Below are 23,068 nucleotides of genomic sequence, written 5' to 3'. Positions count from 1 at the left end.
GATTGCGAAGAATTGAATTGGATATCACTGTCAGCTAGGAAAGAATTTGCCCTAGCAATTAATTACACTGACAATAAAAGAAAATTTAAACTTACCAATTATGTCAAACAATTCGTTAAGCTGTTTGCTGAATTTCTCAAACTTAGACCAGTAATCATCTGATTTCTTTGAAGTGCTTCTCTTTTTCAATGATTCATAATCGTTTGATAATGTTCTAATATCACGCTCCACTGTTCGATAGTTCTTTGGATAAACATTGCAAAAAATCCATTGCAATACAAGATCCTTTGCCACGGTTTTTTCAAAATTCTCATTCTTTCCTATATTGACCATCTTAGTGGTGAATAGATATTCCAACACTTCCTTGCCATTTGGTAGAACACCCAAAGGTAATCTTTCCAACATCTCAAACTTAACACAGGTATCACAATCTTTACATTCATCTGTCCACTCTTGTGGCAGTTTGTGATGCTCTTTGCAATTGAAAAACTTTTTATTCCTCTGTGTTCGTTTTGGTTTTTCCTTCACAACTTCTGGCTTGATGAAATACTCTTTTGCTCTTGTTCGAAGTACATCAACTTCATTTTCCTCGCCTTTATCCATAATGAAACGCTTTTGAATACCTTTTTGTCTTTTCTTACTTTTTTCAAATCTAAAGATCAATAGAACTTAATCAACCATTGAAAACTAAGTGCAAATCTTCCATGCGTACTTCTTCATAATTTTCTTTTTACTTTGTTTTGCATCTACCATTTCCTTTCACAAACTTGCACTGTCATTATTTATGATAATTTACAGACCTAAGAAAACTTTTAATTGTAAAATCTACTCTAAAAAGGAAACTGAAATAAACCTGAAAATGTCTTCATAACATGAAACCTATTACAATCAATTAACCAGAAATATGCAAAAGTTTCACTACTAGCTACAAGAAATGGAAGTCATAGTCTAGGTTTTATTCAAATTTCTTGCAAATTATGCAATTTACTCAAAAAAACGGTTCAAGATATGGTCATAACTTTTTCTAGCTTGATTTTTGACCCCTATTACTAATGTTTTTTGGAATCAGCATCAAATTTCTGATAATTTGATATGCCACATGACTATGTTTTGAGAAGGTTGGTGTTAGGCTATTTTCAGTCAGTTTTCTATGGTATGGTAAGATGAATTTTCTAATTTCTGAAGAAGGAACATTTATTTTCTTAAAGTATTAACGTTGGTTTAAAATAATTGTAAATTTTGAGGAGAAATTTGCCTTTTAAGTGCATATTTTGACTTCCTGAAAAAAGTAGGACGCTCGATAGTCAGCCAACGTGGTACGTTTCGAAAGCTAAACTATTACGGGGGAAATGCAAAAAAATCAGGCTGATAGCTGTATCCGGTGTCCAGCGCCTATTAATTTAGTATCCCGCAGTAAAAAGATTTCCCATGTCGTGAACAAGAAGTTTGAAAAAGCGCACCCGCGAGTACTTATTTTCAAATTTTGAAATATCGAAAAAGACATACAGTATCCTTGATAATTATTTTTGCAAAAGAAAGCTGAATAAATTCTCATGAAGTTGGAAAAAACACTTATGCTAAAAAACGTTTCCTTCCTGGAGTTATGTAAAAATCCTGTTTTTGTTACTGCCGTGGGTGCAAGCTTTGACTTCCCTATCTCAAGCAAAGAGCATAGCATAGTGTTCTACCAGTTAAAGTCCGTTACAGGGGGTGGACGACCCCGAAATTCCAAGGGAAAATGTTTATTATTGAAATTCCTGGATTTTCGATACAAAAGTAATAGTTGTTTAGGAGAACACAACAGTTTATATACCTTTTCGCCTTTCCATCTGCCATATTGAATTGCATGTAAAAATTACGGTGGCTGGATTGCCGTGGTGAGATTGCATTGAAAATAATGCAAAACCTATGCAAAAAGAAAGTATTAATTAAAAACTTACCTTACACTTAGCATAATTGGCATTATATTGAAGTGTAATCTTGTAGAATAAAGATTAAATTTGCTTCTCTTGAAAATTAAAAATAATTATATTCGCTCATCTCTTAGAACAACCACAAAAAACCATACCATTAGACATAAACTCAACCTGAAAAATCACCAGCGAAGAAAAAAAATCCTTATACAGCTGACGGTAAATTACTGTATTCTCCTGGGAATAGAACCGCCAATTGATCTGAACCCCCTGATTTACAGCGTCTTTTACTAATGTCTTGCGGTTGACTTTGTATATCAAAACAAGGTTTTAATATTTTCTTGCACCGGAAACAATGTATGACGGCATAATTACTGCTTTCAGTTTGTGTGTTTTGAAAGTCTGATGTATGTACTCTGTCTTGGTGGAATTTTTTAATGACATGAAAACAGAATATATGCTATGTCTTTAAGAACAAATTTCTAAAAGGCTTTTGTTGTTCTGTAAATATTTCTTTTTGGATCAAGAAATTTTTTATTGTTCTAATGATTATAATATTTCTTTATAAGATGCATTGTTGTCTTTTTAATCTTTGTGTAAATTTGCATATGTTTTGTATATTTTCCAACTAAATCCAACCACGGCTTTTTCGTTCCTGTATTTTTGCATACAATTCAAGATGGCAGATGGAAAGGCGAAAAGGTCTATTGAATAACAAATTACTCCACACATAGCATACATTACTTTCCCTCAGCCAAACGGGATAAATTATCTTGTCCCTAGGTAACAGCTGTGTTGTAAATGACAATTAAATAAGATGATGTTATCATTAACAAAATTATGCTAGAGTAATTAGTTATTCAATAGACCAGTGAGTTCTCCCAAACAACTATTGAAACTCCTGGAGAACCGACAGTGAAGTCAAGTTTGAAATTATTTTGTATTAGAAAAATTTTCAAAAGAAGTCAAAACGCAATTTACCTTACCTCCTGAGATTGTGTTTGTTATGCTAAAATATAAACCTTTGTCATGCTGTCTAATTACAAAACCCTCCAATCATAACTCCTCCCACCATCTTGTTTCACTTTAAATGCCGTGTTTTAAAATTCCTCAGCTACATCATATGTACGAAAAAGGTTTTCTCCTGGTTTTTCTCCGTTTTATGGTGACAAAAACTTCAGAAAAACAGGATTTCCAAAATATACAATTGATGATTCTTCGCCTTTTCTTCATTTCTTGGAACAGTGAAGTAAAAGAATATTTTTATATTTTTTCCAGCAACAATGCCTAACAGTATTTTATGTAACATCTTAAGGACACATCCAAAAGATGCTCTCCAATTGAAAGACTTTTATGAGACTCTTTTGGGAATGAAATATTCTGAAATTGAATCTAAAACCACAAGGCATATGTTTGTATTTGATCATCAAAAGCCTGCAACAGGAGTATGTTTTGAAGAATGTACTGATAGCTTTGAAACAAACCCAAGTCAATCAGGATATTGGAAAATTGGTTTCACTTTACATGACGTTGATGAAGCATTGAAAGTCATCCATAAAAATACTGTTGAAAAAAGACGTGGGTCACAATTTGAAAAGATTGGATATGTTAGCCATGTTTGTGATCCTTTGGGTTATACGATCGAATTATTACAACACTCATTTGAAGAGAATTTTCAAGCATTAAAGGGTGTGGAGAGGGCATTTCTTGGTCAACCACATTCAACGCCAGTCATGTTTGGCCAAATAACCATCCGTTGTAAAGATGCTGAATCATCTTGTGATTTTTATTCAAAAGTCCTGGGAATGAAATTAATGTCAATTCAACCCTCAATCAATTATCCATTCACTTTGTATTTCTTTGCATACACTGACTTGAATCCTCCAAATACAGATGATCTCAGAGCTATAGAAAATCGGGAATGGCTTTGGCAGCAGTCGTTTGCTCAAATTGAGCTGCAACACCGACATAACAATACAGGGGAATTCTTCTATATCACAAATGATAAACATGGGCTGATAGGTCACAAAGGTTTTCAGATTTCTGTTTCTAAGGATAGATTTGAAAGTATTAGAGCTTTGGATGGGAAGAACATTAATGAAAGAAACAGTATGTTGATAATAAGTGACCCAAATGGCTATCAGATTGAGGTACTTTGTGAATAAAGATGTTTTCTACCTTTGGAAACTAATGATTACCATAAACATTGATATGATCATTTGAGTATTAGCATTTTATATATGACAATATATGACGACAATGAATAATGAGATAAAGAGTGTTACTTTTTATTATTGGTTATCTTTCATTTAATAAAATAAATCATTGTAAGGAGTAAATTATCTTGGGTTTCTAAAACTTTGTAATTTTTTGAATTTAGAATATTTTTAAGAAAAACATGATATATAAAAGAAGAAGGATCTTTAATACTTTGATTTATCTTGATTTTTTTTCTTTTCTCATTCTTTTAGATGTGTCTTTGAATGAAATAAAATATGGAAGTGTCATACATCAGAAGACCATACAAAATTTCTAAAAATGGGCAGCGCTTCAAAGGGATTGTTGCAGCAAATCTTGCTGAATTAAAAGAAAAATCCATTCAAAGCTTACAATTTGAGGAACCTGCAGAGAGCGTTGAGATTTTCTTAGCAGAAGATGACACATTGGTGGATGATCAAGATTATTTTGCAACCATTCCCGAAAATACTAAACTTTTAGTGAAACTAAACTCAATTGATACTTCAGATTTGGATCACACTGACGGTCCTTCACATCATGAGGTCTCGGAAAGCCAAGAGTTTAGCAGCAGGCCTTGTGAAATCCCACGTGATTTGGCAAACAAAATCACACAGCTGGGTCCATCTGGTAGTGTTCTAGGCATCTTGAGCATGTCAAATAGTGAATTGGAAACACTGATAGGCTTACCATTAAATATTTTTGTTGAAGAATTGAATTTTGATTTGGATATTGCTCGTGTTTTTTTAGATAGCGCTGGAAAAGAATTAACAAGAAGAAGTGACCTCAATGATGCTACAAATTTGTTAAAACTTTATGACCGTGCCAAAGCTAATCAAGATAGAGTAGATGGTGGCAAAAGAAAGAAGATTTAAAAAATATGATAAAACGTGCTTTGGATTTTTTAATAGAATTTTGAATTGTTGAATTTTGATATATTTATGATACTCTTGTAATTAACGTCCAGTTTTATTAGTGCTCTTACCTTCAAATCATGAACAAAACCTTCGAATATGTGGAATTTTGAAATCCTGTAATTTTTGTAATTTTTTTAAGATGAGATCAATTTTATTGTAAATTTTTTAGTCAAGCTTAAAAACTAAATGTACATAGGTAGAAGGCCAATTTTAAGATATAAAATTGTTGTATTCAATTTAAAAAAAATGATATAGTTTTTTGATAACGCTCCCTTTGTGTCACATAAGTTCAAATCTTTCTTTAATGAGTTCTTTAAACTTTCTTTAACTTTCACCTTTTCTAATTAAAAGTCAGGCTCCTTTGATCTGATTCTTTGCTGTTACTCTATTTCAAAGAAAAATTAAGAATCTTCTCTAGATATATAACTGATCAATTTTTAATTCCAGTGCAAAGTAAAAACAATGACAATCAATTAAAATAAACAAAATAAACCTGGCATCTTATCTGTCATGATCAACACTAACGTGACAGATGATGGATTTGAAATTTGTACACCAGATAGCTCCCTGCTTGCTGTCCCGATTGGAATTGAACACGTGACATGCTCATTTCCGAATTGTGGTCGTGTGGTAAAAAGCACATCAGCCCTACGTCTTCATATGTTGAAAAGTCACGGTGTTGGAAAAGTCACTGATAAATCAGTCAAAAAGAAGAAATATGCGTGTCCAGTTGTGGGTTGTTTGAGGCATGCTATGTCACAGAAGAAAAGTTACTTTAACTCAATGTATTTATTGAAAAGGGTTGGTTATGTTTTCTATACCTACAAAATTTAAATTTCAAAATTTAATGCAGCCTTAACTGGACATCTGTTTTGCTTAGTCACTCAGTCAACGTTTTATACCAAGGTATTAGTGGAGATCATTTTGAGAGATTTTCTCTCTTTTGCTTGAGTTTTGACGATTTTTCAACAAAAACTAAAAATATTCCAGTTTTTCGATAGGGAAGTTCCTGAGTGAACTAACATTGAGAAAACTTGAGGGAAAAAATGGGGAAAAAGTTTAATGCTTTTCCACATTTCTAAATTAGTCAAATTTTTCAAAAAGTCCAGTTGCACAGAAGGATGGTTAATCTTGTTTACTTGGAAACAATTTTAAGACATCTGTTTAACAATTGAACACGTCTACGTAGTAAGTTTTGAAAAATTTTGCAATATTATATTATAGTTTTATCGTTTTTAGCATTATCTTCTTTGCCATGGTGAAAAGAACTTTCCATGTGAGAGATGTGGAAGAAAGTTTGGAACTGAGATGTCATCCATACAACATTATCATCAATGTCGTAAATTGTTCTACTGCTCCTGTGGTCTCAATTACTCGAACAAACATTTGTTGAAATCTCACCTGTTGAAGAATGACCGTCAGCAACATCATGCTGTACCTGACCCTGATGAAGAAATGGAAAAAGAGAAAGAAAAACATCAAAGAGAAAAGTATTCTATTGTGTTAATTCTTTAATCTTCAGTTTTAAAATTCATTTAATTTGCATTGAAATGTTGAAATTTAGGATATTGGGTGCGGGGAATCTCTCTGTGTATAGATGCTATGAAGCTAGAGGAACATCTCTTTTTAAGGCTTCTTTTACATATACCCCAACTTTTCTATTCGTATCTATTTTCCATAGAGCAACAGCAGCACAAAATCAAATGGTTACCCTTCCTTGTTTTCTGTACATTCCAAAAGATAACACAAAGGAGCTTCAACACCAACAACAACAACCCTCTCTGACAACCAACTCTCAATTGATTCAATATCCGGATAATGCAACCCTTCAACAAAATCAAGAACGATTCATTCGAATTTTACCCAAGAAACAACAAAGAGCACATCAAGAACCATTCCAGTTTATAAATCCAACACAAATAGCAGGGTATTGTACATCTATGAATCCTTTCCAATCTTTACCCCATATTTTCAATGTGACGAACTCAAGCCAACTGCAACCAGAGACTAGTCAACAATGTAAACAGCGCCAAATACTACCCTCCAGTGCTCCAGTGCAAACATTACCAACCCAAACTCAACAAGATCCAATGTTACAAACTTCCTCATCTCTTGATTGTGAAAAGTCAACTGAAAAACCAATTCATAAAGCCAAAGTGAAAAAACCGAAAGTTAAAAAACCAAAAAAATCCGAACCTAAGAAGCAAAAAGCAAAAAAGGTGAAAATAAAAGAATCAAGATTCGAGAAGCATATGAAATTTATCACTTCAAAGGAAACACAGGAGATTCTAGCCGATGATGAACTTATTCAATCCACTTTATCCAGCCTGCAGAATGCAAAATGCAATTGTGCGTTATTCAAAGCAGGTAAGGTTTGTCGTCATTTTTCTCCCAAGAAAGCAGCCTTCATTCAAAAGTCGAACAGACCTGCCAGTGAAAATTTGATCACAAACTTCACACAGACAATGAGCACCCAGGCTCAAGCCACTGAACAGGTGCACACTGGCATCCAGACTAACAACGACACGCAGTTCCCCATGGTGGAAGTCATGGAAACGTCCGATTTCAGTATTCAATGTCGACTATCGAATACAGGTGTCACTTCACAAGACGCATCAACTCAAGACACGAGTAGTATGCTTCCCATCCCTATCATTGATAACCAGACACAAACCGACGATTTAGTGAGCCTACTCCACAGCTTACAAACCAATGCGCATCTCGCTGATATGGAAACCCAAACATATTCTGCGGAAAACGACAAGTCTACCTTACTGGATGATATTCTGAGCGGAAAGACGTGGGATAACGAGGCCAGTATTTATGTGAGGGAGACACACAATGAGAATAATCACATACCTTCATTATTCATGACTGAAGGAGACACGGAATGCAAACAAAACAATTCCACTCAAACTTTGGATGCGGCGTGTGGCGTTGCATTTGATGTGTACCAAAACACGACGATCAGTGACAAAGACATTGTGTTACCTTCACAGAACAATCATTTCATTGAACCTTTAAACATGAGTTTTGGTACACAGACAGTCTTTGATGACGACAGCCTATCTCAAGAAACATTCAGCTTTGGGACACAAACAGGAGGATTTGAGAGCAATATGTTCAGCAGTTCAGCAACACAGACTTGGGATGTGAGCGAGACTTCAATAAATGCCAAAACCACAATCGAAACACAAACGGCAATTTCGTTTGCTGACCTTTTGGATTCTTCGTTCATTGATGAATATCTGAGCACTGAGCAAAGCACCTCAACTGAAACACAAACTCCATTTGATCACAACAGAGAGGTGGCCACCGCTGAAACTCAAACCCTGTGATTATCTTTCCAACGAGATTTTTCGCTGTTTATACTTTTTTGTCTTTTTGTCTATCAAGCTTTTGTTTTTGCTATTTCTTCAGAGATGATTTTTTTATATCAATCTTTGCTTATAACCTTATACTTTTAATCGTTCCAAAAGAAAAATTATTTTTTGCTTCGTTTTTCTAAGATTTCGTTTTATTAGCACGTTATAGTACTTTGTTATATGTTTATTCCTATGAAACTTTTTTTTCGTTTTTTTGAAAAAGTCGTTTGATGTACAAATTTATTTTATTATGTATTGTTTATAACTTCTCTTTATGATAGATTTTTATAAAATACCAACAAAAAAGAAAACGTTAATTTATACCTAGAGTTTATGTTCGACTGAATAAAGTTTCAAAATTCATTGTGTTGTTTCTTATTATCACCTTTTTGTATCCAGCCTCCAAGAATTCCCCACCAAAGTTATTTTGTTGTAGTATAATTAGTAGAAATAGAACCATTTTGTATTCAATCCAATGCAACTTTTTACAAACATTTCCACTTGTTTTTCCAGATGTTAGAAAATAGATAAAAAAAGAAAACACAAACTCAAGATGGCGGCGCCTCCAGTAGCAGGGAGTGCATACAGCCATGCGGAGACCATCCAAAAGTTGGAGCGCCTGAACCAGCTGGAGACGATGACAGCAGAACAACGCATTCGCATCGAAAAATATCGAACGATGTATGAAACGCTGAAGGCTGAACAAGAACAGTCAGATGAGGTATTATATCGTTTCGACATTTTGTTTTCAACTTGAAGAAATCTTCTACCAAGATTCCACCTTAAAATATTCAATTTCATAACAATAGGGTTTTCCCCTTCTTTCAGGACAAACGCCGTCGTGAAAACGAGTTGCATATGATTCGTGATGAAATAAAGTGTGTTCAAAACAGATGTCAAGAGTTGGTATCGCAAGCAAGACAGGAGAGAGATCAAAAGATCGATGAATGTGAAGAGTTAAGGATGAAGGTATCTATGCAACGCTTGCTTCGCACCCCTGAAATGATTGATTAATCTTTCTCCTAAAACCTTTCGAACTATGAATGAAAATTCTTTCTTTTTCGAAGGTTTTGACGCCTCAAAAGATGGAAGTGATGAAGATCAAAATGGCTGAAGAGATTGAAACACCTTACAAAACGGTAAATATTTTCTTTCATCGACACACATTTTCCCGAAGAATGGATGTTACGCGGTCTTATTGTCTCTGTTTCTTTCACTGATATCGATTTGATCGTTTAGAAAATGGAGGGATTAGAACAAGAAGTGGATCGATATCGGAACGAATTCAATCGATTGCGATACGATTATTCTTTTCTCAAGTCGGAATATGAGCATGAATTGGTAAGAGGGTTATTTTTTTTCTATTATTTGTTGCAAATACTTCTTCCATCATCAAAATGCATATTTTACATGTTGTTATAATATCCGTATCCGTTTTTCAATTTCAATTTTGTAGACACAGAAGAAAACATTTGTTGACGAACTGAATGGCAAAGCTGAACTGGAGGTAAGTCGTACTTCACGGTTTTTGGACCTACCCCGGTGGAGGTCCTATAAATTAACCTTTGTCCGTTCGTCCGTTCGTTAGTTATTAGCTTTCCTCATGATTGGCTCGTTAGTTTTTTCTGATTTTTTTGCACAAAGATGCATAACTATAAACCCTCGAATGTTTAACTATAAACCCTCGAATGTGACGGAGCCCGATTTTCAAAAAAAAATTGGGGGGGCAAATTTGGGCCCAAAAACGGCTAAAAACGGGTTTTTTGGACTTTGTGAAAAATTGGGTCGTTAATTTTTTCTGATTTTTTGCATGAAAGTAGGGTACCATCGTAGGTAAAAATTGGCTTAAGCAGATTTTTGCAAAAAAAATTTGTTGGCTCAAAAAACGCATGTTTATCTATAAGAATCACTATTAATAAGCATACATCAATGTTCTTAGTCAAATAACTCAATTTTTTTATGAGATAGATGTTTTTTTTTTCTCAGGAGGGCTTACTTTTAAAGAATATGTGTGTTTCGACATGAAATTTTGGTTGCTTGGCGTGTTTTTATAGAAAAACTGGCCAAATTCGATATTTTATTATAAGCAAATTATCAATTACTTAGGTATTAGCTTTTCTCGAGATTGGCTCTTTCATTCTTTACGATTTTTTGCACAAAGATGCATAACTATAAACCCTCGAATGTGACGGAGCCCGATTTTCAAAAAAAAATTTTGGGGGCAAATTTGGGCCAAAAAACGGCTAAAAACGGGTTTTTTGGACTTTGTGAAAAATTAGGTCGTTAATTTTTTCTGATTTTTTGCATGAAAGTAGGGTACCATCGTAGGTAAAAATTGGCTTAAGCAGATTTTTGCAAAAAAAATTTGTTGGCTCAAAAAAAGCATGTTTATCTGTAAGAATCACTATTAATAAGCATACATCAATGTTCTTAGTCAAATAATTCAATTTTTTTATGAGATAGATGTTTTTTTTTCTCAGGAGGGCTTACTTTTAAAGAATATGTGTGTTTCGACATGAAATTTTGGTTGCTTGGCGTGTTTTTATAGAAAAACTGGCCAAATTCGATATTTTATTATAAGCACATTATCAATTACTCAGGTATTAGCTTTTCTCGAGATTAGCTCTTTCATTCTTTACGATTTTTTGCACAAAGATGCATAACTATAAACCCTCGAATTTGACGGAGCCCGATTTTTGGAAAATAATTTTTGGGCAAATTTGGGCCAAAAAACGGCTAAAAAATGTGTTTTTTGGACTTTGTGAAAAATTGGATCATTAATTTTTTCTGATTTTTTGCAGGAAAGTAAGGTACCATCATAGGTAAAAGATGGTTCAAACAGATTTTTGCAAAAAAATTTTGTTGGCTCAAAAAACGCATGTTTATCTATAAGAATCACTATTAATAAGCATACATCAATGTTCTTAAAATTACTGAATTTTTTGATGAGATATGTTTTTTTGCTCTCGAACTCTTGAATGAAAGAATATTTCAAGAGCATGAAATTTTGGTTTCTAGACGTGTTTTTATACGAAACAAACAACTAATTTTAATAGATCGTCACTATTTGTGTTCTGAATGATTGTTTAATGGTCACGCTTATGTAGATATCAATTATATATGTGTTAAATGCATAACCAGGTAGGTCCATAAAAGTATCACTTGTTTTTTCAGTAGCAGTGGGCTGTACCTATAACTATCCATACAGGGGATTGGAAGCATCATGAGTTGTTTTTTAAGTGACAATACTCTTTCGTTATACTTACGAGCATTTTTTTCCAATTACGCTTTTCAGAAAGAAACACTTCGCAAAGAGATCGCCTCGTTACGCGAAGAATTGGAGAACGCGGAGCCAGCTGACGTGCAACGTTTACGAAGTTTGCAGAAAGAAAATGCACAGGTACACCCTCGTCATCAAGTTTCCTAAGAATTGTCCTTGTTTTTAGTTGTGCTCGTTTGTATTTTGTGTATAAATCCCTTATCTTGTTTTCTTCCTTGGAATGTGTCCCTAACATCAACTTTACCGAAAGCTGAGAATGTCTTTCTTTTTCGTTCAGTTGACTTTACGCGTTAAAGGCTTGCATGCAGAGCTCGAAGAGATGCGAGAAAAGAAAGAAACGATCAACTCACAAATCGATCAGGTTGGTTATGTTAACGATAACTCTTGCTTTGTCAGGCTGATCTCATTTTTCGGTTAAGTTGTTTTATTTTGGGAATAGTTTTGTTCTATACTTGATAAATTAAGTTGATAAAGCTTCGTATTTTACTCGAAAAAAAATGCTATTGATTAAAATTGGCTTATTGATTGATAAAGTTTTGTTTAGGAGACAAAAATTTTCTCTCCTTAGAACTTATTATCAAAATTCAATATCTTTTATATATTGTGTATATAGGTTTCGTGTCCCTGGGACCCTAAATCTTTTTGTAATACCTCCATATCTTTCTGATCTCAGCAAAATCGACTTCAAGCACGACAAATATCAGAATTGAACGTCAGGTGTAAGTCATTGGAGGTGAGAAAAGCCCTTAATTCTTTCTTCGGAACCTCAGATTCGATCCAACAATTATTGATATCTTTGAATCTTTTCTTTTTAGACGGAAAAGGAGACCTCGAAACTACAATACGAACGTCTGCAAAAAGAAGTGGAGAAATTGACACGAGAGCAGGTCAGTCCTTTTTTCTCGCTCACGTGTCTCACCAAAAACGACTATTCGCATTCCTTATAACGATTTTCCCTTTTTGGAATTTCAGGACAACACGAGTAATGATTTACAAAAATCCGAAAGGGAAAACCTCCAATTGAAAAGGTAAACATATTTCCTAACTAACCAGTACAGCGAGAATAGACTAAAAAAAATTTCAGCTTTAACTAAAGCAGATGCAAATTACGATTCACCTTTTCTTTTCAGTCAAGTAGAAGAAATCACCCATTCCAAAAAGATGGAACTGAACGCTGTCAAAGTCAGGTAATTAAACTTTTATGGGAGGTGACTGTTTTAGAGAGTATTTAAAGATTTTCCCTTTCTTCGAAAGTAGTTCTTTGAATTTAAAGGCTGTCAACCAAACGTAACTTTTTCAACTTGAGATCTTTTCGTAATCTTAAATTGTGACCGCTTGTGACTTTTTTCTTGTTATTAATGACAGTTTGATGAAAGACCGAGGGGACTTGGAACGAGAGCGAGACACACTTCGCATGGAAGTCAACATGGTGAAGAATAAGTACACCGTTCAAGAAAATAATCTCCAAGATTTAAAAACCAAACTCGAAGAAAAGGTGAGGAATAGTTTTCTAGATGACTTCTCTAATTTTTATTATTTGTTATTGTCTGTTTCAATGTATAATACAGTGGAAACATTTTTAATGGACGACTTCTCTGTACATGTTTTGGAGTTTTGACCATGAGACTTATTTTAGTTAAGGAGACATATGAGTTATGGTTGTGAAGCCTCAACTATAAAAATGAAGTTTAAAAAGGGGCCTTGTCAAATTTCTTAGTCTCCTCTTTCCAGGAACGCGATGCGATCAAACGCGTACAAACGATCAAAGAAGAAGAATGGAGCAAACTGAACAAAGTTGAATCCGTCAAATCACAGGTAACCTTCAACCCGTCTTTGTCTGATTGCCATGTTCTTCTGCGGAAAGTCATGTGATTCAATATCATCTCGAGGAGAAAGAGCACTGTTGTTTAACACATATAAAGATTTTATTTACATTATTTGCATTTACATTCCTCATTATTTTGAGTTTCCAAGCGAAGATTTCGGAATTTCTATGGCTCGATATGGATGAATGATTTCTTAATTTTCCCGAGGACAAAAGACTGACTTTGGACAAGTTTATCCATCCCACTTTAATAGGTATAAAATGAAAAGGGGTTTTTTGGGGGCTTTTGAATATTTAATATATTCAAGGGGTATCGTGAAAAAAAAATTTCACCTCCCCCTTGCTTCGTAGCCTTTTCGGATTAAGAATTGAAAAAAAGAGCCGTTCTTGTTTCTTTTTGTTTCAGTTGGAATCTCAGATCAGCAGTCTAGAACAACAACAGATCAATCTTCATCAAAGTTATAAATCACAGCTCGAACAAATGGATGAGAATCTAAAAGCTGAAAAAGACTACAAGGTAAAAAAGTCGTGCATCTGGTGTGTTCATAAAAAATGAACATCTCATTTCTTCAACTGATAGTCACAATATCGGACGATCTACGCAAATTTTTCGGATAGTTTTTGACGTCTCTTTTGGCCGAACAAATTCTCTTCAATTGCTTAGAAATATGACATTTAAAATTTTTTGGAATGTTTTCAAAGAAAAGTCTTTACTAAAAAGCCCATAATATAACAAGCACTTCATGGTATTTGTTCGGCCTCGAGTGGCCAAAAAATGACCGAAGTTTTGGCGGCTCACTTGGAATAAAATTTTCTCAACTCGGATATTTTGATTATCATACTTTCTACAATCATATACAAAGATCATAAAGATTTTGTTGAATGAAAGATCAAGCCTCACTTTTCGATATTTTAGGAGAAATACGAACGCGATGTGGCTAACATGAAATTGATGTTGACACAAGAACGTCAAAAGAATAAAACTATTTCTCAGGTAACGTCTTCTTCATACTGCAACCCTTTCTTTTCTCATCCTTCGAATGAAATATATAATTACAGCAAGTAACAAAATTATGCCTAAATCGATAAATAAAACAATTTTAAGTAATTTACTATTGCTTTTCTTTTTGTGTTTCCCTCCCCTTCCTCCTCCTCCCCAGCCTCCCTGGTGACAAACATATTGCGGTGACAAATTTGTTCCATATAATTGTTTCAATAAACTCAAAGGGTTCCTCGGGCAAGTGAACACCACATCAGCGAGTTGACATTTGACAAGTGGAAAAAAGTCTTTCTTTTGGTAGATTTTCTGCTCACGAGCGGGAAGATATTTGAAAGTGCCAGCATCGTGATCTTGGAAAGGGTAGAGATCGATATGGCGATCACGATGGATGAGTCTGGCCATGGGATCGGTGAACGAACATTCATCCATATATCGCGTCACGTTTTTCCCTTTGCAATTATAACGCTTCCTTTTAAAGTAGGGAAGATTCCAGTCCGGTGTGAAATACAAATAAAATCCTTCATCGTGTCTTGTGGATTTCAAAGCACGTGATTGGACGAGGATGGGGAGCTTTCTTAACGTCACCAGGTCATCCACGTGGACAGCCAGGTCTACATCACCATCATATGGCACAAACTCCTCGTCCCTCCACGCTCCTAACAAAGTTCCTGCATCTAGAAAATATCGCACTTTATGCTCTTCCGCTATTTCTTTCCATTTTCTCAACAAACGAAGAAAGATTTTCCTGGCCACCAAATTCTTGCATGTACCATCTCCATAGTTTCGATGAGTTGTGGAAGAATTTCGATCCAACCACTCCAAGCTACTGTTTTGTTCGTTTCTGTTCGTTATTTTGTTGTCGTGTGTTTTCGTTGGAATGATGCTTCTTTTGAAAATATAATTGTGGCCTTCCCATGCATACAAAAAGTACAACACTACTACTGCACATGAACAGATCGCTAAAGTTTTCTGTTTGTTATCAAAGTTGCTCGCCATTACTATTATTATTATTATTATCAGTTATAACCTTTTTATCTATCCAACACGCTCAACAACAAACTCTCACACAGCGACAATTAAATAATGTCCTTGTAATTCAATCCTCCTCAAACTTTTTGACAAATTGTGAGCGTTGCCATAGTGATAGATAATGATCGGTGATAAAAGATGACTGTGTCCTTTATGTTAATGTGTTTCATGTTATTCTCTAGTGATTTAATTTATTAATATAAGATGCTTACACGATACATGGCTTGGCATCAGGTTTTAGGTGCCCCCTAAGAATTCAGGTGACCCCTAAGATTTAGGTAACCCCTGGTTGCCAAATATTTTAGGTGACCCCTAAGCCAATGACAATTTTCCAGAAATTTTAGCAAAATACGTAATACATTTTATCCAATAGGAAGGTTTTTAGTTTTTCCTTAACGGTCATTTGAATGGCCAGATTGATGAATACAACAGAATGACAAATCTCAGAATGAACATGATTTAAAAATTTGGTTGCGAGCGAAGCGAGCAGAAATTTTTGAGAATTTCAAATGACAAGATGAAAGTTTCCCATTTCCGGAATGTTTACTAGACTTTATTACTAGACTTTATCTAGCCCCCAGGTCCATCTGAAAAAAAATTAGGTGACCCCTAACATGGTTAGTCCCCCCTAGAAACAGGCTAAAATCAGGTACCAATTACTGCTCGACCTTATGGCCCCCCCTCAGGCCAGGGGGGGGGGTTCCAGCCATGCGATAATGATATTATTGAATTAATTAGAAAGCATTGAACCCTTAGGATGAATACCGTAACTTGGTCTAATGTCGACATCCCTCGTCTAAATTCGACACCCTTTTCTAGAGCTGAAAATAATAGAAAGGTCGAAACTATTTTTCTTTGCTTAGAGGTAAGAGAGGATAAATCCTTTTTCAATGACCAATTCCAACTTTCATATTATTCCTATCTCTAAAGAAGGGTGTCGAAATTAGAAGACGGATGTCGAGATTAGACCAACTTACGGTATTAGTTACCCCCTGCTTTCTCTTCTGGAGAACTTTCTTGGGAAATGAAATTCCATCTTTTGAAAAAAAATTGTTTACACTTTTGCAGGAGAATGAGAAACTGAGCGACGTGAAATCACGATACCAAAAACTACTTCAAGATCATGAAAGGTAACCAGACTTCCTTCCAAATCACCAAGCTGAGCGACACCAAATTGTCAATCTGTGTCTAAATCTTTGTTTATCAGATATTATTTTTCACCACACAGTTTCACGCCTCATGCGATCATCAGATATACTAATTTAATTGGATTAATTTTCATCAGATTTAATTTCGCGAGGCAAAGAAATCGCAAAAAGTTTAGGTTTTTTTTCTCGAATTAGCGATTTGAAAAATACCGCGTCGATTTATTTTGTGGATTTGTCAAAAATCATTCGAAATAACCTTCAAAACAGGATTTCCGTCAACGCCATCGCAAAGTCTTATTTTCGCAAAAAATGCAAAAACTTGTGAAAACGCGAAATTAAATCTCCTGGGAATCAACCCAGTTAAAGTATATTGTTAATCTACATATTTCACTGAAGTGTACGAATTTATTGGAATGTTTTTTTTCTGGTTCAGCACGATTTCATCAGAACACGACTTGAAGAACAATGTGGAAAAATACATCCACAATATCGAATTATTAAAGAGAGAATTAGGTGGGTTTCTTATTCATTTCGTTACACTCTCATATTTAAAAAAAATATAAGTGACTCTCTTCTATTCGAATTTTAAGGCACCAAAAACTTTCCTTCGAATTGGAGGTTGTTTTATTATTTTTTTCGAATTTCAGAAGCTCCGAATTATAGAATACCAAATTTAGAGGCCTTCGAAATGTAATGATTGGCCATATTTTGATTCAAATTTCCTGATGACGCTTCGACAGAGAGGTAGTTAGGGCAGGAAAAACAAAATTCGAACATTCGATCATTTGACTTTCCTTTCAGAAACGCAACAAAACGATATTCGAATGGAGCGCGAAACGCATCAGAAACACACCCAAGACGTCTGGTAAGCCCCCCCCCCCCAATGGCTTGAGAACATCTACATTGAATTTACTTTTTCATTTTTTCCCTGACAATGTGTGATTTCGTATTTCTGCACTTTCAGCAAACGACACGAGGAAGACAAAGACAAGCATCACGACCTCCTCAAAAACATTCAAAACGAACACAAAGACCTCAAGAAGAAATATGAAAAACTCACTGCTACTTGTAAAAAGGTATTTTTTTACTCACTTCAAACTAAATTCGAATGTTAGAAAAGCTATGACATGATGGTACTAAGAAGTGCCATGTTTTAATGTCTAAGATTTCCCTTAGCCATCTACTCACCCTGTAGTGGCGATCTGAACCTTGAGTACTAGGTGAAGTTTTCTTTACTGTTGAGATTTACCATAGCCATCTACTCACCCTGTAGTGGCGATCTGAACCTTGAGTACTAGGTGAGGTTTTCTTTACTGTTGAGATTTACCATAGCCATCTACTCACCCTGTAGTGGCGATCTGAACCTTGAGTACTAGGTGAAGTTTTCTTTACTGTTGAGATTTTACCATAGCCATCTACTCACCCTGTAGTGGCGATCTGAACCTTGAGTACTAGGTGAAGTTTTCTTTACTGTTGAGATTTACCATAGCCATCTACTCACCCTGTAGTGGCGATCTGAACCTTGAGTACTAGGTGAAGTTTTCTTTACTGTTGAGATTTACCATAGCCATCTACTCACCCCTGTAGTGGCGATCTGAACCTTGAGTACTAGGTGAAGTTTTCTTTACTGTTGAGATTTACCATAGCCATCTACTCACCCTGTAGTGGCGATCTGAACCTTGAGTACTAGGTGAAGTTTTCTTTACTGTTGAGATTTACCATAGCCATCTACTCACCCTGTAGTGGCGATCTGAACCTTGAGTACTAGGTGAAGTTTTCTTTACTGTTGAGATTTACCATAGCCATCTACTCACCCTGTAGTGGCGATCTGAACCTTGAGTACTAGGTGAAGTTTTCTTTACTGTTGAGATTTACCATAGCCATCTACTCACCCTGTAGTGGCGATCTGAACCTTGAGTACTAGGTGCCTCGTGTGCCTCTGCCTGTACCGACACCGACACAGGGTGATAAAAAAATCGCGTGTTGGGATAGAGATACGTGTGCCTTAGTGGGATTAAAAATAACTGATGATCGAGGTTGAAATCTTGCGATATTTATGATATTATTCCTTCCTTTCATGATGGTAGAAAATCAAACGTCTGAAGACGGAGCTACAAACATCGAAAGAGCAATTACAAATTCTTCAGTCTAAAGAAGATCAACATGAACTTGAAAAACAAGCTCTCAGGTAAAGTTGAGTTTTGGTACCTAAAATAACAGATCACCTTGGCTTAGATTTAACACTAGATCGACAAAAAAAAACTACGCATATTTTTTACATTGTCCCTCTTATCTTTTTTTTTTAGGAAAAATTTGTCTCTGGAGCAAGAAAGAATGCGTCGGAAAATGCAAAAAGTAAACCGCTTGTCTGTGTTTACAATTTGCTCGAAATATGCACAATCTTTATTTGTTTCTCGGTTTTCCCTTAATCTCCGAGCAGATTCTGATACTCCGTGCATGGCCTGTATTCACTGTAAAGGCCATGGCTCCGTAAGAAAATCTGCCCAGATTGGCGCATCGCCTTGATTTTTTTCATCCAGATTCCAGATTTGGGACAAATATAAAATGAGCTTTTAAGCACGGTAACACGGTTTGACTAACATCAAACACTCGCCTATTAAGAATATAAACATTAGACAGTTGCTTTCGGTTTCGTTTTCAAGCAAAAGGCAGCGCGGTCTTTGAATGTTTTAGCTGAACAACCATGTCAGATTGTCACATTCGCAATACCCCTTTAGAGCAGAGCGTGGTATGCTCAGAACAGATGATCTTTTATGAGATTAATCAATCCTAAACATTTTCCTTTTTAGTTTCGACATCGCCAGCAACAATTTGGTCATGTTTTGAACACCTCCAACTTCAACGTCATGGGTGGTTTGGAAGGATCGCCAAACAAACATACCAGCTCCTTCAAATTTCCCCCCAATGAGGTAAAGGTTTTCTTTCCAATTTTGAAGCTGATCCAAACAAGTTTCATTTGATTAAACATTTCAAAAGTTTTTTCATGTTATTAACTTTGTCTAACTTTTTTTTTGGGCCAGAAAATTGCAATTAGAGAATGGTGATAATAATGACCTTCTACCCGAAAACAATATTAATAAAACGATTTTATTTTAAATTTTTTTGAATATATTTTCTCAAAGCAAATTTGCATTAAATTGAGATTTCTTGAATAGTCTCGTACTCTCGGTCGCGGCGTCAATCAATCAAATAACTAAATAAAATATTCCGCTCTATTTTCAGTTCGGCGGAGGAGGGGCTCCGCTTCCACCTCGTTCCACAATTTCTCCCATCACTGATTTCCAAGACGAAAACGAATCTCCGAATGATGGATGAGAATGCTCGTGAAAGAAATTTCCTCTTTTAAATCAGGTTTCTCAAAAATTTGAGGCGTTTCTTCAATCTGTAAAAACTACAATTTTCTTAAGAGAGATCAAAGCTGAGACAATCTCAAGTTTTTTCCCGTGAAAAAAGTTATATTTTTCGCCAGATTGAACCTCCCGAATTTAAGTTAATTTTGTTTGTATTTGTTTCATTCTTTGTGAAATTAGAATACAAGTCATTGTAAATAGCAAGTTAATTTTAAACATTTTTAGTAGTATCACCTTTAGACAAGTTTTTATAATTGTTCATATAAATTAGCATGTCATCATAGCGTATTTAACTTCAAAAGTAATAAATTACTGATTAATTGAAAACGAAAATTCTTGTTTTACTATTTTTTCATTGAGTGTTTTTATACTTGGAGGCCTGGAAAACCCGAGTTATGACGTCATAACTTGGTTTTTTAAGGTGCACCTTAATTTTCTGAGTTAATTTTAACTCGATTTTTTAAGTAAACCTTGATTTTTCGAGTTACATAACTCTGGTCTCGCTGATGGTAACAGGAAACTTGCACCCCTTTTCCGGAAAAATGTCCAACTTTTTTTTAAAGTTCTGCCAAAAAGTCAATACCGTTCAGTAAAAAACAGGAGTGTCGGTAGTAAAATCTCAGACATTGTGTACTAAAAGGGTTTCGGAGGGTTTTTGGATATAACAACCCATTTAAGATAAGTAATAGTTATCGGACAGTTGCGAGTACAATATGAGAAATATTTTACGAGTTCCGATATTTTTCCGTACAATATTTTCCGAGCCTTTAGGCGAGGAAAATATACGGAAAATACGGAACGAGTAAAATATTTCCATATTGTACGAGCAAATGTCTGATAACTGGTTTATCGGTGACCCAAAAAATGCACTTTTTGTGTTGGAAAAAAGCGCAGGGCACTTTTGTAGCAAATTGACGTTAGATTGCTGCTACCGCTACAATGCAACAACATCTTTTCGTCAATTTATATTTTTACATGTAAAATACAAGATATATTGTACTCTTTTTAACCAATCAGATTGCAGATATTTTTTGGATCGCCGATAAGCGGTATTAAATATTTTAGGGACAGTTTGACACGGAATCTACCATTTAGTCTACTCAGGACAAATTTTATTTCTTTGATACCATTTTACTCAAGAGCACTGATTTTTTGCACAAATGGATACTTTGAAACAGATAAATTTAGTCGTTTGATTACTGACAGAACACCCCTTGTCTCAACTTTTAGATAGAAAACCCCTCTCTCACTTTTAAAAAACCTGCTTCACGAAAATTTCGAAAAATTGAAACAAACGGAAGACCTCCTTTTTAAATCACTAGCACTTTGAATTGATTAATGATTACAGTATATGGCCCCCGAAACGGAGACGGCCCCCAAAACGGAGGTTTTCATTAAAATGAAGATTCTGACTTGTAGATTTATCAGAATTAAACGATTTTTGTTTATTTTGAAAGAATGATGGTTATACTTAAAAATGAGCATGTTTTTGCTGGTTTGAAACGGATTCAAAATAACATATTTGCGTCTAAAGAAAATATTTTAACACCAAAATTAGATAAAAATTGCATACAACTCACTCTAACTCTTTGGATATTGAAAATAAGTTATGAAAACGGGGTATAGGAAACTTTCTACACCTAATACCGTTCAGAAAATGGAAATACATCTGTGACTTTAGAGGCTGGGTAAAACAGGGCCCGCGCCACGATTTTGAAAGTGAGGGGGCCAACAAAAATATAGTGAATAAGGAGGCGCAACCATGGTTTGCGCCGACGGGCCGGAAAATTTTCGATTTTGACCTGTCTTATTTGGCTAAAACAGCTTCCTTTTTGTTCTGATTTTCTGAAAGAAAACTGTTAAGTTTGTCTTTTTTAAAACAAAATAGTATAATTAGACTTATTTAAGTGTCCATCTGTCCCCTCTTAGAAAGGTTAACGTTTTTATTGGCACGCGCACAGAAAAGAAAACGATTATTAGGTGAAGAGAAATTTTTTATTTTGCTTTGCAAAAAAGTGGAGGGGCCATGGCCCCCCCGGCCCCCCCGGTGGCGCGGGCCCTGTAAAAGATATAGCATCTTGAAGGTCAACCAGTATTTTGGAGCCCTAGAATCAGCATTGACAAAACCGAAAATTCTAAATATGAGAAAAAGCAAAAAATCTTGGAATTCTATTCCTATCACCTCGAGTTAATAGTTTATAACAAAAAATTAACATTATATATAAAATATTTCGCTAAATCAACAAAAACGGCAAATTCTGTCATTTTTTTGCAAAATATAGGAGAAAAATATCTTTAAAGCTTAATATTTTCAGTTTCAGTTAAGCTTTTTTTCTAAAATTTTCACAGCTTATTCCATACACCAATGAATGGAACTATTTTTAAAAGAGATTTGTTTTCAAAAACTTGATTAAGACGTTGTTAAATCAAAATTGTCATTTTGAAAATTTCTAAATTTTCAGTTTGGACTTTGCAATATCGAAAATCTTGAAATATTTTATAAAAATCATAATTTTTACATCCATCGGGTCGTAAATTTAAGGGAAAATACAAATATGTTCATATTTTTTCCCCCTATTACCACGGGGCTTAATAATTTGATTTTAACTGCACCTCCGTTTTGGGGGCCCCAAACCTGCATTTTGACAACCAGGGGTATATCGTAAAAATTTTATCAAATAAATTTATGCCCAAAACCCTTTAATTCATATTTCAAAACTATGGTCAAAATTTTGTATTCATATCTTAAAGATATCTCGAGAAATCGCTAAAATTTCAAACCTCCGTTTTGGGGGCCATTTGAAAAAAGCTACCTATCTTTAAGCGATTGAAAAATATTGTTGAAATTGAAAATTTTGAAAAAGAACTTCCAGGAAATAAAGTAGAGATATTAAAGGTTTTCATGCAGCAAAAATCTTTGTAAAATCTCTTTTCCTCTAGAATTGAGAGAAATTTCAAATTTGATCGCCGTTTTGGGGGCCACAT

The 23,068-nt window shown here is 34.9% G+C and overlaps 5 protein-coding genes across 5 annotated transcripts; 4 read left to right on the top strand and 1 right to left on the bottom strand.

The window, feature by feature from the left end:
• Positions 1-1,969: 1,969 nt before the first annotated feature.
• Positions 1,970-5,254, top strand: LOC136818010 (DNA fragmentation factor subunit alpha-like). The gene has a single exon (XM_067074378.1). It carries the CDS (start codon positions 4,409-4,411, stop codon positions 5,021-5,023), a length of 615 nt encoding a protein of 204 aa, XP_066930479.1. The 5' UTR covers positions 1,970-4,408; the 3' UTR covers positions 5,024-5,254.
• LOC136818009 (uncharacterized) lies at positions 3,197-4,031 on the top strand. The gene is made up of 2 exons (XM_067074377.1): positions 3,197-3,852; positions 3,968-4,031. Exons 1-2 carry the CDS (start codon positions 3,197-3,199, stop codon positions 4,029-4,031), a joined length of 720 nt encoding a protein of 239 aa, XP_066930478.1.
• Positions 5,255-5,496: 242 nt separating the features above from the next.
• Positions 5,497-8,792, top strand: LOC136818023 (ATM interactor-like). The gene is made up of 3 exons (XM_067074391.1): positions 5,497-5,866; positions 6,305-6,555; positions 6,747-8,792. The coding sequence occupies exons 1-3, from the start codon at positions 5,576-5,578 to the stop codon at positions 8,401-8,403; spliced, it is 2,199 nt and encodes a 732-aa protein (XP_066930492.1). The 5' UTR covers positions 5,497-5,575; the 3' UTR covers positions 8,404-8,792.
• Positions 8,793-8,924: 132 nt separating this feature from the next.
• On the top strand, positions 8,925-20,416 carry LOC136818021 (centrosomal protein of 83 kDa-like). The gene is made up of 23 exons (XM_067074387.1): positions 8,925-9,151; positions 9,259-9,399; positions 9,498-9,569; positions 9,670-9,771; positions 9,887-9,937; positions 11,726-11,830; positions 11,988-12,071; positions 12,384-12,443; positions 12,526-12,597; positions 12,683-12,738; positions 12,841-12,897; positions 13,076-13,205; positions 13,442-13,525; positions 13,942-14,052; positions 14,452-14,529; positions 16,633-16,694; positions 17,146-17,225; positions 17,514-17,577; positions 17,677-17,788; positions 18,800-18,900; positions 19,019-19,067; positions 19,523-19,642; positions 19,956-20,416. The coding sequence occupies exons 1-23, from the start codon at positions 8,984-8,986 to the stop codon at positions 20,046-20,048; spliced, it is 2,052 nt and encodes a 683-aa protein (XP_066930488.1). The 5' UTR covers positions 8,925-8,983; the 3' UTR covers positions 20,049-20,416.
• LOC136818022 (uncharacterized) lies at positions 14,536-15,596 on the bottom strand. The gene has a single exon (XM_067074390.1). The coding sequence runs from the start codon at positions 15,529-15,531 to the stop codon at positions 14,542-14,544; it is 990 nt and encodes a 329-aa protein (XP_066930491.1). The 5' UTR covers positions 15,532-15,596; the 3' UTR covers positions 14,536-14,541.
• Positions 20,417-23,068: the final 2,652 nt, after the last annotated feature.

The sequence above is a fragment of the Clytia hemisphaerica genome, unplaced genomic scaffold, assembly GCF_902728285.1.
Source record: "Clytia hemisphaerica strain Z4C2 unplaced genomic scaffold, Clytia hemisphaerica genome assembly, whole genome shotgun sequence".
Lineage (NCBI taxonomy): Eukaryota > Metazoa > Cnidaria > Hydrozoa > Leptothecata > Clytiidae > Clytia > Clytia hemisphaerica.
Note: the sequence above shows the minus strand (reverse complement) of the source record. Positions and strands in the feature narration are given on the sequence as shown.